The sequence below is a fragment of the Oncorhynchus nerka genome, linkage group LG1 (genome assembly GCF_034236695.1).
Source record: "Oncorhynchus nerka isolate Pitt River linkage group LG1, Oner_Uvic_2.0, whole genome shotgun sequence".
NCBI lineage: Eukaryota > Metazoa > Chordata > Actinopteri > Salmoniformes > Salmonidae > Oncorhynchus > Oncorhynchus nerka.
Genome location: NC_088396.1, coordinates 13,904,656 through 13,918,905, shown reverse-complemented (window position 1 = coordinate 13,918,905; position 14,250 = coordinate 13,904,656). Strand labels below are relative to the sequence as shown.

The 14,250-nt window shown below is 42.1% G+C and overlaps 1 protein-coding gene across 1 annotated transcript in view; it reads right to left on the bottom strand.

Moving 5' to 3' along the window:
• xirp2b (xin actin binding repeat containing 2b) overlaps positions 1-14,250 on the bottom strand; it is a 70,791-nt gene that overhangs the window by 15,178 nt on the left and 41,363 nt on the right. Inside the window, 1 exon segment of the mRNA XM_029686591.2 lies at positions 556-859. Within this exon segment, the coding sequence (XP_029542451.2) occupies positions 556-615 (60 nt within the window). The 5' untranslated portion in view covers positions 616-859.

Genomic DNA, 14,250 nt, shown 5'->3' with positions numbered 1-14,250 from the left:
GACTAATGGGATCCTGCAGGGGGCACAGATACCCCATTGTGTTGCCTGTCTGCTCCCATTTCCACTCTGAGCCCCATGAGAGGAGTCGTGCTTCCTTGGGCCTGCAGGGCCACTGAACTCTCCTACTAGTCAGCTGTCATCACTTTCCATTAATATAGCACCACAAAGCCATCAGTGGCTATCACAACAATCACACCACTCTGACTCTTTGCATGATAATGACTAATGTAAAACATGGTCATAATGATCTACTGTAAATATCCCGTATTATGCAACCTCATTAAAAATGGAATGGTCGTACAGTCACACATGACATGGCAGGGTTAACAGGCATGATGAAACACACACACACACACACGATTAATAAAATATGCATTTAGCTCATTATAGAATAGAAATAAATGAGACTTTTTTTATCTTATCACCGACATTGTCAGAAGCCTCTAAGGTTAGAAGAGGTTTGTCGATAAGTCTATATGAGCTAAAACTGGTAATTGAAGAATACATTGATAAATGTATGACCATTTCCATAGTGTAATGTGTGTGTCTGTATACCCCGCTGGAGAAGGCGTTGTCCTGCTGCTTGGAGACAACTGCCTGCTGGGACATGGCCATGGGTACGATCAGTGGGATCTGGTGTCAGTGGGATCTGGTGTCAGTGGCTCCTGGTGTCAGTGGATCCCGGCGCCAGTGGGATCTGGTGTCAGTGGCTCCTGGTGTCAGTGGATCCCGGCACCAGTGGGTCGTGTCAATGGGTCCTGTCAATGGGATCTGAGTCTTCAGAGTGAATCCTGTTCCTCTGGGTTCACAGCTTCCTCAAGAAGTCCTACCCTGGTAGTCACACCTGCGCTGCCAGCAGCTAAGGGAACAGCAGTCATTAATTATAGCATTTATACCTCACAGCCTATGTTGTACACCAGGGGTTCCCAAACGTTTTTGGGCCTGCAACTTAATTTTGATCCCCAAACAACAATTGCATCCCACCATGTGAAAAATAATAATTAAATTGGTACTACGACAGTCTGTTACAAATCAGTCTGACAGTACTTTTGACAGTATTTCAATCGGAAGGAAGTATGATTTGAAGTGACTGAAATGCATCAGAAAGGTATTGGGAAGTTCAGAAGATCATCAGGCAATCATTTTGTATGATATTCTGTGTAGAAAATAAACCTCATCATTGATAATGTTATTTTTCCCCCAGTCCGATTTAGAGCCTGGTCTTGTCCACTCTCTTCTAAAGTGTCCTGCGCGGCATTGTAGAGGGAAACAGAAGACGCATACGTTTTCCTGAGAATCTTATTTTTAATTTATCTTTATTTTGTATCTTAAACCGTTCAGATGATAGAGCCACTGTAGGCAGGAAACAGAAACTGTTCTGTTTATTACAACCACATTAGCTTATATTGGAAGTCACTGACATAACCCTGTTCTTTGAACCAAGCGCAACATTTCTTTTGGGGAGAGGGGTTTCTCTTGTGATCCCATTATTATTATTTTTTTAATCAGGTGACCACATGGGGTCGCCAACCATAGTTTGTGAAACACTGCTATACACAATATTATGGTTTGACTAGCCTATATCACCAGTAGATAATTTACTATACACAGCTAGTGTTCTCTTTGACCAGCATTGAGTTTCCATGGGGGCAATTATAAACATGCTTATATAAAAAGAGGTGCATTACTCTATGTCAATAGCCTCGCAAGCCGCTGCACAGAGCCAACATTCACGTAAGCTTCAGGTCAGGCGGCTTGCGAGGCTACAATATCAAGACCCCTCTCTCACCATTTTAAATAGGGGACACAGATTTAAAAGAAGCAGATCTATTTTGCAGCTACGGAGTACATTTATAACTGGAACAGTGCAATCACATGGCATGCTTTTGACTGTAATCTAGAGGCAAAAGGAACGCACACCTATTTAGGCGAGGTGCTGGCTAGCAGAGTGGAACACTTAAACAATAAATAAAGGAGAGCCACACACTCTAGGAGCTCAGATGCCCCCCACCCCCAATTTTTTTTTTGAAGCATTCTTGCATTCTAACTACCCGCTATTCAAAGTGCTCTGAACAAATTAAGGGAATCATTCACAAACATTGGCACATTCTAAGATCCGACGATAGTATCGGTAATGTGTTTTCGGACCTTCCCTTGGTCGTATTCTCACGGGGCAGAAACCTCAGAGATCAATTGGTAAACTCTGATTTACCACCTCAAGATATCCCTGGACAACGTCTATTTGCGCCCCTACTGGATGGAAACTACAAGTGTAACGGCTGTGCTCAATGCAATGGCACTTAAAAATGTAGATCCTTCAAAACACCCCCAAACAGGGAAACAGATCCCAATCAAAGGTGTTATCACGTGCTCCACTAAGGCAGTTATTTATCTTATAACTTGTCTTTGTGGTAAAAATTATGTGGGTAAAACAAAGCGTGAATTAATAATATGTAACTCGGAGCATCGTAGCACCATTAGGTGCAAAAACTCGACTTACCCAGTTGCGGCCCACTTTTTGGAAGAAAACCACTTGATTTCGTCTGTACGTTATATTGGCATCGAACATGTCACCCTCCCTAGGAGAGGGGGTGACCTCGACAATTTATTGTTAAAACGAGAGGCTGCCTGGATCTTTAATTTAAAGACCCTTGCTCCCTTTGGTCTCAACGTAGACTTTGAGCTGAAGCTATTCTTGTGATTATTGTGATTTTGCTATTGTAAATGTTTGTAGGCTTATGTAGCGAAATTGTATCTATGATCGTGCGCTATCCTTTTATGTTTTTTGTATGCTATTTTAATATATGAGAATTAACCAATGACATCAGGCCACACCCGGCCATGATTACAGACACATGTGTGTGTCTTTTGACACTATATAAATGAGTCACCCCGCAGTGTTTGTCATTATACCCTGATGAAGACAGCTTGTCTGTCGAAACGTCGGACATAAAATGTATGCTTTTGACTGTAAACATGCATAAGAGCAAAAAGGCAACAATGTTTTAAATATAGCTTACAAGGAGGTTACAGTATAGGCATTACTATAAAATAAGGGTACACAAACATCCCTGTGAATGACTGTCAAATGAGCTTTTAAATCTAACATTGACAGAAGACCAGCGTTTTCCAAACTCAGTCCTTGTGACCCGAAGGGGTTCAAGTTGAGTTTTTTGCCCTAACACTACACAGCTGATTCAAATTATTGAAGCTGGATGATTAGTTGATTATTTGAATCAGCTGTGTAGTGTTAGGGCAAAAAAACAATGTGCACCCCTTGGGGTTCCGAGGACAGAGTTTGAGAAACCCTGTAGTAGACTATTAATGTGTTCTGCAATCAACAGCATGTCATGGATAGTGGGTGAGTCATTCTGTATTGTAACTGTTTCTTATACAGTGACAGCACACATCCAGTACAAAGGGAATTCACAATTATATTTTCCATGAGAATGCAGGTGCTCTAGTGAATAAGACAGTCTCTCTCCAACACAGGCGAATCATTCAAATCAATTACAGCCATTCCAGTGGATGGTAAATTAAAGACTGGGAGAATACAGATGTATGTTGGTCTGTGTGTAAAACATGGTTAGGGTAATGACTCTCTGACACCTCAGACTGTTAACACTCCACACATAGCACCAAGGCTAATGTGCACTAAACCAGCATGGACACCTCATGGGATGGCTGTACCTCAGCTCTGGTGTTCTGGTATTAGGGAAACGTGGACGTACAGTTTCACGTTGCACTACAGAAGCACTAAATATTTATTTGGGGTTTGTAGAACATACATTATCAAAGCACCGTAAACCTGCAGGTTTTGTTTTTTTGCCCTTGCACTACACAGCTGATTCAAATTGCAAAGCTTGATGATTAGTTGATTATTTGAATCAGCTGTGTAGTGCAAGGGCAAAAACCAAAAGGATCCCCAGGACCGAGTTTAGGAAACCCTGCCGTAAAGCATCGCTTTGGAATCCCGCAGGGGGCACTCATTAAGAGTAAAGTTCTCATTCACAACCATTTCAGGTTGTTGAATTGGTATGCGGTGTGAACCCTAATCAGCATGAATCCAATTAAAAACCGATTCAACATGCATTAGACAAAGTCGGGTCTCTGAACAGCCGCAAATGCTACTTTATCAAACTGAATGAAAACTGCAGAACACCGTCAGCAAAAAATGAGTCAGGCTGGAGATGATATTGCACTTACGTAATATGATTTATGACAGCAAAGCACATATTGAATCCTTATATCAAACACTATTCATAGCTTTAAATGCTGTGAAGTTCTCTGTCAACGGGAACATGTCAAATTTATTTTTTATCTGAAGGATAGGCCTGCTGCTTTTCAGCCGCGAATAAATAAGTATACCCTTAAATGAACCGTGACTAGTAACCTATTTGTGCACTAACCTTATTGGAGTCTATAAACACTTGATCAATTAAGAGGACAATTAAAACATGCTGATAGGCATAGATAGTCCTGCTGGTGTCTGATGCTGTTGATCAGTACAGCATCATAGGATTGTGTGGACAAGCAAAAACAGTCTCTGACCATCTATTTTAGTCTATTTTTATTCATGATTGGCACGCTAGTATAAACCTATGACCCTGTAAAGAGGGGTGGGAGACAAGCATAGATATGTCCCAAAATAAGATAGGTTTCCTCATCCGAAACCATAAATCCTGGTAGCTTCAACATACTTGACGCCACAAGAAAATGGTTTCTTATACTGTAGGAGAAAGTTCAATGTCTACCATTGCCTTTTGCAACCATAGACCAGCTATGTTTATTATGGCTGTGTGAAACTTTGAGACCAAGAAATGTGTCAACAATCTTGGGATATCTCGTGACATTTTATGTTCAGTTGAGAGCTCACATAACAGGAAAGTGAAGTAATGTAGGCACCAACTACCTGCAAAAATAAATCAACACTATTTTAAACGTTGCTGGCCTGCAGAGTCGTATTTCTTAGTAAGAGCTGGAGACAAACAGTGAGGACTAGATTTTTAAAGATTGAAAGACCCAGTTCCAGATTCCGGACACTGTCCTGCCTTAGGCTTAATATAACAAATCTTTAGTACACCAATAGTGGCATCCGAGGTCATACCATAATGTTCGTACATCCATTTCATCAAGTGAGTTGAATTATTTTGGCCATTCAACACTTTCAGTCGTCTATGGCAGCAATTACCTTCTGAGGAACAGTTATCAGACAGACAGGGGCCTCGCTTTTGATATGCAGAACTCAAAAGCTATATTGAACTAAGCTGTGGTCTATGACAGAGCTACTGCTATCAGTGATTACAAAACAAGGAATGACAGTCCGTCTACCTAGTCAATGAGGCTACAGAGGCAAATCCAGTATTTTCCAGGGAAAAATGCAGTTTTCATTACTCAAGGTTAGCTTACGGTCTGAATCCAAAATGTAAAATGACAATACTTCTGATTGGCCTATTAGTTCCGAGCAAGGACCGCCATAACAATGTCTGCTTTGTGAGGACAATAATAATGCTTTCAGTGGGGCACAAGATCAAAACCTCCCCCCTCAGTGCTCCTTCTAACTACTAATTATTTCCATGCATTAAAAAACATAATCAAATACTGACACATAATGAACCCATGGGAAAAGAGAACTCAGGTCTGCAAAGCACGTTATTATTTCTCCATATTGATTCCACTGTTTAACTTCCTGACGGCATATTATTGACTGAAATCAAATGAATGCTACATTTATTAAGAGTCAAAACGCCTATGATGTACAAGAGTAGCAAACAGAGGCATTTATGCATGCATCAATGAATCCCCTTTGAATGGCTTACGAACAACAACATTATGTCAAGGTTAAAGACCACCCAAACAACACAGGCATAGTTGCTCCAAGATGCCACCTACCAAGTCGGTGAAGAATAGAAAAATATAACTCAAGACGATAGAATCCCACTGGAAGGCCACTAAAACCCCTGGCCCGTAGGATGCCTTTCCTCACCACAAGTCCAATCCCTTTTGGTGTTGGAGTCCCGCTCCAGCAGTACGTGATCACCTCTGTCCAAGGAGCAGACGGTGACAAGCTGGTTTTATTTTAGACACCCCGCCCCCTTTTTTTAGAGGGTGAGGCCTTCGTACCGTCCATGTCAAGTCTGCAAAATCAACATGTAAATACTTCCTGTAGGCCACCATCTTCTACAGGCCACTCTACTAATAAATCAGATCACTGCAGTTTCATCATCACAGATTCCATCATAGCGCACTGTCCACTCTGCCACTACAGCTGTCATGCCCCATCTTTATATGCCAAAACCACGCACATTCAGTCCTATATGTAGTGCTTTAGGTATCTCTACCCTTCTACAGTCTTAAATTATCCCTCACAGCGTGAGCCGCTGGATTCTAGGAAAGTGCTGCTCATTTGAAATGATGACAGTTAATGTCAGAGAGAAAACAGTCCCATGTGATGTGTCGTCCAGGGGTTTTGAATGGGGTCAGTGGTGATTTTTAAATGCTAAAAGCAGACATCGCAGGAGACACCCGAGGCTCGGAGAGCTCTCGCTCCTCTCCCTTGTCCTCTTTTGCCCAGCTGGAGAGCAGCGGCGCCAGGCTGACTCTGGTATCCCTGAAAGCTGGGGATGTGCGGAGGCCAGACGAGGCAGACATGCATCACTGCAGTGCTGTCTACCCCACGTGTAACCCACACCTGCCCTAAAGAACCACGTCTGCCGCATTCCTTCCGCCACCACTCTACACGGAAGCCTGAAACGCAAGGAGATCCTTCAGAAACACAACACCCTCCGAGGATTCTTGATCATGGAGACAGCCTGAATTCATTTCATACAGGTCTCTCTTCGTGGCTTGAGTAAATGTCCAATCAACAAGTCCGACTACTCTTAAAGGGCAGGTAGGTGCCGAGGTGTTGGTGTATTCCTAGTCAATCTCAGTGAGTGAAATAAACTGGCAATGTAAATACATTCTGCCAACTTTCAGTGAATTGATTAAGCCTCATGTTATTTTCATAGCAGGTCTTTTTTGTTCTGCTTCAAGTTTTGTCTTCCCTGATCCGTAACAGAGGGGTAAGTCATGCAGAGAGGAGGCAGCAGCAGCAGCCTCAGAGCCAGTCCACCGTTCCCCACCAGCAGAGCTCATCAGGTGGACCCAGCCCCTCACTGGAGATAAGAAGTGACTTCCATCAGACACTTAGAGCCTTTACATATCACTGAACACATGCCAAGTGTGCCAGGACAAAGAAAGACCCAGTCACAGTGAACAGGAGGAATAATTAACTGTTTCAGAGGCAGTATCTTTCCATGGGAGAAGTGCCATGATGTTGTCCATTCTGCCCGCCAGTATATGCTACAATGAGTTAGTTTCTCGACCCGGCAGCTTTAGTATACAGTAGATCAGAACCTCAGGTACATACTGTAGGTAACGGGTGATTATGTAAGTGTACGTTTAGATTAAGCTACCAGTGAGGACGGATAAGTACACGATGCATAATATTTTACATATGAAAACTATCGAAACGGGTCTCAAGGGAAACTGTAGCGTGAGCCTATTCATTGTCTTTTACATACAGGAATGTCTTTACGTATTTTCCTGTACATTTTCCTCTCTGTTGACTATTTACTGCAAAAAAGACTATGTACATCTTCAAAAGAGATGTACATCTTTCTAGAGGAGCTCGAGGGAAAATGTGCGAGGGACATGTTCTATGTGACAAAAAAAGTCCTCCTGCCAGGGAGACGTGAAAAGTCCAGGACTGCTCTGTGCAAAGCATTTTGGGATGATTAACAGACCTACACATCCTGTACCTTTTCAAGAGAGATGAGGGAAACATGTCTTCAAGCTATATTTCTATAAACAGACACTTGGTTAAAGCACAACGTGTTTGGTTCTGCTGACAGGGGTTAAGAGAGTTCAGACAGTGATAAGACAAAATAAAATCACCAAAGAGCTTGGTCTCATGTATTTTTGGCGCAATCTCCTTTGCCTGAGAGAACCACATTATTTCTGCTCCTTTTGTAATGTATTTTTGTATGTATTACAAGTCATCCTGATAGTCATCAAATAGAGTGTCTAAATCTGTACACGACTTAACTGAACACACTGGGATCTTTTTTTAACTTGATTTGCTAGCTTTTCCTACTCTGTCTGGAAGAAGGAGTGGGCAGTAACTCAGGTAGTATACAGGTAACTGCAAAAGCTAGTTAATTATATTTTATGAATGTCTTTGTATTATCATAAATTGTACAGTTGGCTTACAGTTAGATGCAGACCAAATTATAAATGCATGAAAATGTGCATGAAGCAGCATTTTCCTCTGTAATGATCAAGTTTTAGGCTGCGAAACATAATCATATTCTAGCTAATAAAAACCCATTTGTTTGTTTAATGTTGATCTACAAAAAACACTGTGGTTCTATATTGAATGCTAATGTTTTCCTGACATTCCACAATTACATTTGCGAATGTAACCTTCCTCCAGGGCTTTTAGTACCACAGTTTAATCATTGGAGAATCACGCAGAATGTCGCCGGTGTTAATTAAATAGCCCTGCCATCACCTACATCAACTGAAATTACTATATCGTCACTGCTGTTATGGCTGTGACCTGAATGTCACCTCTTTCCCTTGTCTGGTTTATGTGAAGTGAGTGACGATCCTGCACACTGCAGATAATGTCTGAGCAAGGAATTAGTTGCCCATTTCAATTCCAGGGTTTCAGCGATACCACCATCTGGTGGTCTACAACTGGCCATCGTGTTAGGAATTAGCATCCCCGTCAACACCACTTCAGCATAATACGGAGTGCCCACAGCTGGCACCTCAGAGAGGGATTTCACTGCCCGTGTCCAGCCGTGGCCACTCTCCCAGACTGGTTGGCACATTGAGCTATTTTACTAGCCTCCTCACAGCGTCTGTACAGCAATTGCTGCTGCAATAGAACTGCTTTGATTCTGGGTCTAGAAGTGAGAGTGTTGCTGGTATTACTGCTCAGTTCCTTGAGCCCTTACAGGGCAGGCAGACTAGAGGCAGATACAGTAGATACCACGGTGTGGTGCATCACAACGAGGTGAGATGCCATTACATACAGTATGCTATTAGAAATGGAAAACTAAACGACAAGGTGTCTTCGATGAACCAGTATTACACACATCTGACTGTATGACTGCGATTGACACCACACTAATACAGTAGCAGTCATAAATAAACATGCCGCAGTATAGTACCAAACGACTCTCTAGAGCCTCGGGTTACTCAACACGTACATGCTTCATTCCTGCGATCGCGCAGTGTCTAAGTACTGTCTACAAGAGGCTGATTGCTACGTAGTGTGCGGTCGTAGTGTAGTTGGCTAGTGCAGTGTCTAGGTACTGTCTACAAGAGGCGGATTGCTACGTAGTGTGGGGTCGTAGTGTAGTTGGCTAGTGCAGTGTCTAAGTACTGTCTACAAGAGGCTGATTGCTACGTAGTGTGCGGTCGTAGTGTAGTTGGCTAGTGCAGTGTCTAAGTACTGTCTACAAGAGGCGGATTGCTACGTAGCGTGGGGTCGTAGTGTAGTTGGCTAGTGTAGTGTCTAAGTACTGTCTACAAGAGGCGGATTGCTACGTAGTGTGCGGTCGTAGTGTAGTTGGCTAGTGCAGTGTCTAGGTACTACATACACACACAGTCAGATGTGAGGGCTGAAGTTAGCTCCACTGTAGGAGGACTCTGTTAATCTGCATGACACCAAGGACAGCTGTGTGCACACAAACTCACGGACACACTGGAATCGGTGCCATATCCCAAAACGTTGAGACCTCAGTCTTCACACCCAGTCACTGGAAGGACAAGGTGACTGGGAGGATAGTCCTATAAATAGAAATACTCTATACAGGTCTTTCACCACTGCAAGATATACTGAGTTGATCTTAAAATGATGTGTAAATAACTATTTCCTCTGGTTTCATTATTTTTGGTTTTATCCCTTTTGTTTGGGATAAAGGTGGAGTACTGCAGTGGTGGAAACGTTTTACAATAATGTTATGTTAATAGATCAAATCAAGGAAATTATTACAAGCACAATGTTCTGTAGCCTACTCAAATACTTTCAGATAAGGGTATAAAGGGTAATTATAGCCTTTAGCTAAATATTTAATTTGGCCTACTGGATGATGTTTTTACACTAAACATAAAAATATGCATATTTTGCTCTCTGCATCGAGTCGAGAAATACACAACACATACATATTTATCAATAAGGACATTCCTCCTACAGATAACCATTAACTTCTGGTGTAACAACCAGACTGTGGCCCTTCTCCTTGCCATAGGATACCTGATGATTAACAACATTTCAAGATTAGAAGTCAGAACTCACCAAGTCCGTCATTCATTTTTAAATCAATCCCTTGCTACTGTATGCCCACACTCCCTTGCTTTTCCTTTCCTGACATACTTTCATGTTTTGTCTGTAAAAGCTAATTTCCCTAGAGGATATAAACATTAAAGATATCCGGCACAGCTGACACTCAAAGCTAATATATGAACTGTTTCCTTTCTGAAGTGTACTGTATCTATCTCATCTGTAGTTATGGTGTATGACTTGAACATTTTCTAAACATAATGCAGTTTTGTTTTGATGACCAAGAGAACCCTGGCACTGAACTCTACTGATGTACTCGCTAGAGCGTGCAAACTCTCTGGCCTGCGTCCCAAATGGCACCCTAATGGCACCCTTTTGACCAAAAGTAGTGCACTATGTAGGGTATACCGTACCATTTGGGATGCAGGCATCTCTCACACTGGTGGTCTTTTCCTTTGACCTACAGGGCAGCCAGACACGTCTCCCCGTGTCTGTAATGTAATGGCCGATGTACTGTCTGACATTTGTGTCCCAGTGCAGCAAATGAGATGGGGGTGAGGACAACCAAAGAGTGATGATGACAGCGCTATTCTTGCTCCCCGCCTTAACGGCATACCCTAAAAATAATCAAATCTTGCTACAAGATGGGTCTTTTGCATATACTTACGGGTTCAAATTGTATTCAGGTAAATTCCACTCACATTCCATGCATAACTTGGAGCAGGTTTTGTGAGGTATGTCCCAAAAGGATAGAAACGTTTTGCTGCAACAGATGTGATGCAGCTGTATCCTAATTGCCATGGAAGAGAAGATAAGTGACATCACTAGGGCTGTGATGCAATTGAATAACCGTGTAACTGACGGTTACGGATGAAGACAGCATGAATATAAAAAATACGTCAAAACAGGCCAACAGTCACTTTTTTTATTTCCCTTATTTTTTATGTAGATAAACTTTACATACCTAATAGCGGGTGTATTTACTAATGATTTCAGTAGAAGATTTTTGGGGGAATGTTTGGACTTTCTTTTATACAATGCACGTTTTCATTGCGTGCTATTAAATCAATATATCGTTCTTTAAAAAAAAGGTTGGATGTGTCTGACTATTCATAAATGATTCAACAGCAGTCAACAAGGTTGTTCTGGCTCTGAGGCCTATAATGCGTTAACGTTGTGTTGAATGGACAATACGCCAATCCTATCCAACCTGGCATGGTATAATTTGATACAGAATATTTTCTTAATTTATAGACTATAGACTACAGTCGTGGCCAAAGGTTTTGAGAATGACACAAATATTCATTTTCAAAGTCTGCCACCTCAGTGTCTTTAGATATTTTTGTCAGATGTTATTATGGAATACTGAAGTATAATTACAAGCATTTCATGAGTGTCACAGGCTTTTATTGACAATTACATGAAGTTGATGAAAAGAGTCAATATTTGCAGTGTTGACCCTTCTTTTTCAATACCTCTGCAATCCGCCCTGGCATGCTGTCAATTAACTTCTGCGCCACATCCTGACTGATGGCAGCCCATTCTTGCATAATCAATGCTTGGAGTTTGTCAGAATTTGTGGGTTTTTGTTTGTCCACCCACCTCTTGAGTATTGACCACAAGTTCTCAATGGGATTAAGGTCTGGGGAGTTTCCTGGCCATGGACCCAAAATATCAATGTTTTGTTCTCCGAGCCACTTAGTTATCACCTTTGCCTTATGGCAAGGTGCTCCATCATGCTGGAAAAGGCATTGTTCATCACCAAACTGTTCCTGGATGGTTGGGAAAAGTTTCTCTCGGGGATGTGTTGCTAACATTCTTTATTCATGGCTGTGTTCTTAGGAAAAATTGTGAGTGAGCCCACTCACTTGGCTGAGAAGCAACCCCACACATGAATGGTCTCAGGATGCTTTACTGTTGGCATGACACAGGACTGATGGTAGCACTCACCTTGTCTTCTCCGGACAAGCTTTTTTCCAGATGCACCAAACAATCGGAAGGGGTATTCATCAGAGAAAATGACTTTACCCCAGTCCTCAGCAGTCCAATCCCTGTACCTTTTGCAGAATATCAGTCTGTCCCCAATGTTTTTCCTGGAGAGAAGTGGCTCCTTTGCTGCCCTTCTTGACACCAGGCCATCCTCCAAAAGTCTTTGCCTCACTGTGCGTGCAGATGCACTCACACCTGCCTGCTGCCATTCCTGAGCAAGCTCTGTACTGGTGGTGCCCCAATCCCGCAGCTGAATCAACTTTAGGAGATGGTCCTGGCACTTGCTGGACTTTCTTGGGCGCCCTGAAGCCTTCTTCACATCAATTGAATCGCTCTCCTTGAAGTTCTTGATGATGCGATAAATGGTTGATTTAGGTGCAATCTTACTGGCAGCAATATCCTTGCCTGTGAAGCCCTTTTTTGTGCAAAGCAATGATGACGGCACGTGTTTCCTTGCAGGTAACCATGGTTGACAGAGGAAGAACAATGATTCCAAGCACCACCCTCCTTTTGAAGCTTCCAGTCTGTTATTCGAACTCAATCAGCATGACAGAGTGATCTCCAGCCTTGTCCTCGTCAACACTCACACCTGTGTTAACGAGAGAATCACTGACACAATGTCAGCTGGTCCTTTTGTGGCAGGGCTGAAATGCAGTGGAAATGTTTTTTTGGGGATTCAGTTCATTTGCATGGCAAAGAGGGACTTTGCAATTAATTGCAATTCATCTGATCACTCTTCATACCATTCTGGAGTATATGCAAATTGCCATCATGCAACCTGCGGCAGCAGACTTTGAAAATTAATATTTGTGTAATTGTCAAAACTTTTGGCCACGACTGTATAGACATGTTGTGTGTTATTGTTTCAATTTTAATGACTGTCAATTTCATCAGACAGACAAAGACATGTTCCCACCAACACAAGTATATATACCCCAATTTAGGTGAAGTCTCCTCCTTCCCTCTAAACATTACATCTTTATTGCTAGGCAGGAAGTTAAGTGATGCGGGTAATAAACTGTTCCTTCTCCCTTACTGTGACCTGACCTAACCTCGGCCCCCATTCCTCACTAATCCACAGCTCTCCACCCTTATCAGTGACCACAACCATGTGATTGCCTTTCCCTCACACAGTAACATTCCAAGGCCCTGGCTCATATCCAACCTTAATTGACTCCACCATATACATTCCTCCTGCAGATAACTATTAACTTATGGTGTAACAACCAGACTGTGGCCCTTCTCCTTGCCGTAGGATACCTGATGATTCAAAATATTTAAAGATTAGAAGTCAGAACCCATCATCACCAAGTCCATTACTTTCGGCCGAATAATTAGGAAGAAAGAAATCAATATGATCATGTCTTGTTCATGACCCCGTTCACACTAAATCCGAAATATCGTCCTTCCACAATCCGTCAATTATTTATTCGGAACAGGTTTGATTTTTGCATCTTTTCGCTTGCGAACAGAAGCTGTTGACCAATAGAAATTGTTCTCTGGGATACTGCCACTGACAGGTCTGTGGGTTCATTGTGTGAATTAACACATTTCTCACTGCCTGTTTTTTTTAGTTGCAATGCATCAGTGCAGCAAGGTATCAATTTAGACAATGTGATCACATCACACTCTCGCCATTCAAACTTCCTCGCCAGTTCATTGCCAACACTGTAGCCTATTTTAAAACTATTTACCAAGCAAGAGAATCGATGCTTCTCTCCACAAATTTTATTTTTATTTTATTTCACCTTTATTTAACCAGGTAGGCTAGTTGAGAACAAGTTCTCATTTGCAACTGCGACCTGGCCAAGATAAAGCATAGCAGTGTGAACAGACAACACAGAGTTACACATGGAATAAACAATTAACAAGTCAATAACACAGTAGAAAAAAAATGGGCAGTCTATATACAATGTGTGCAAAAG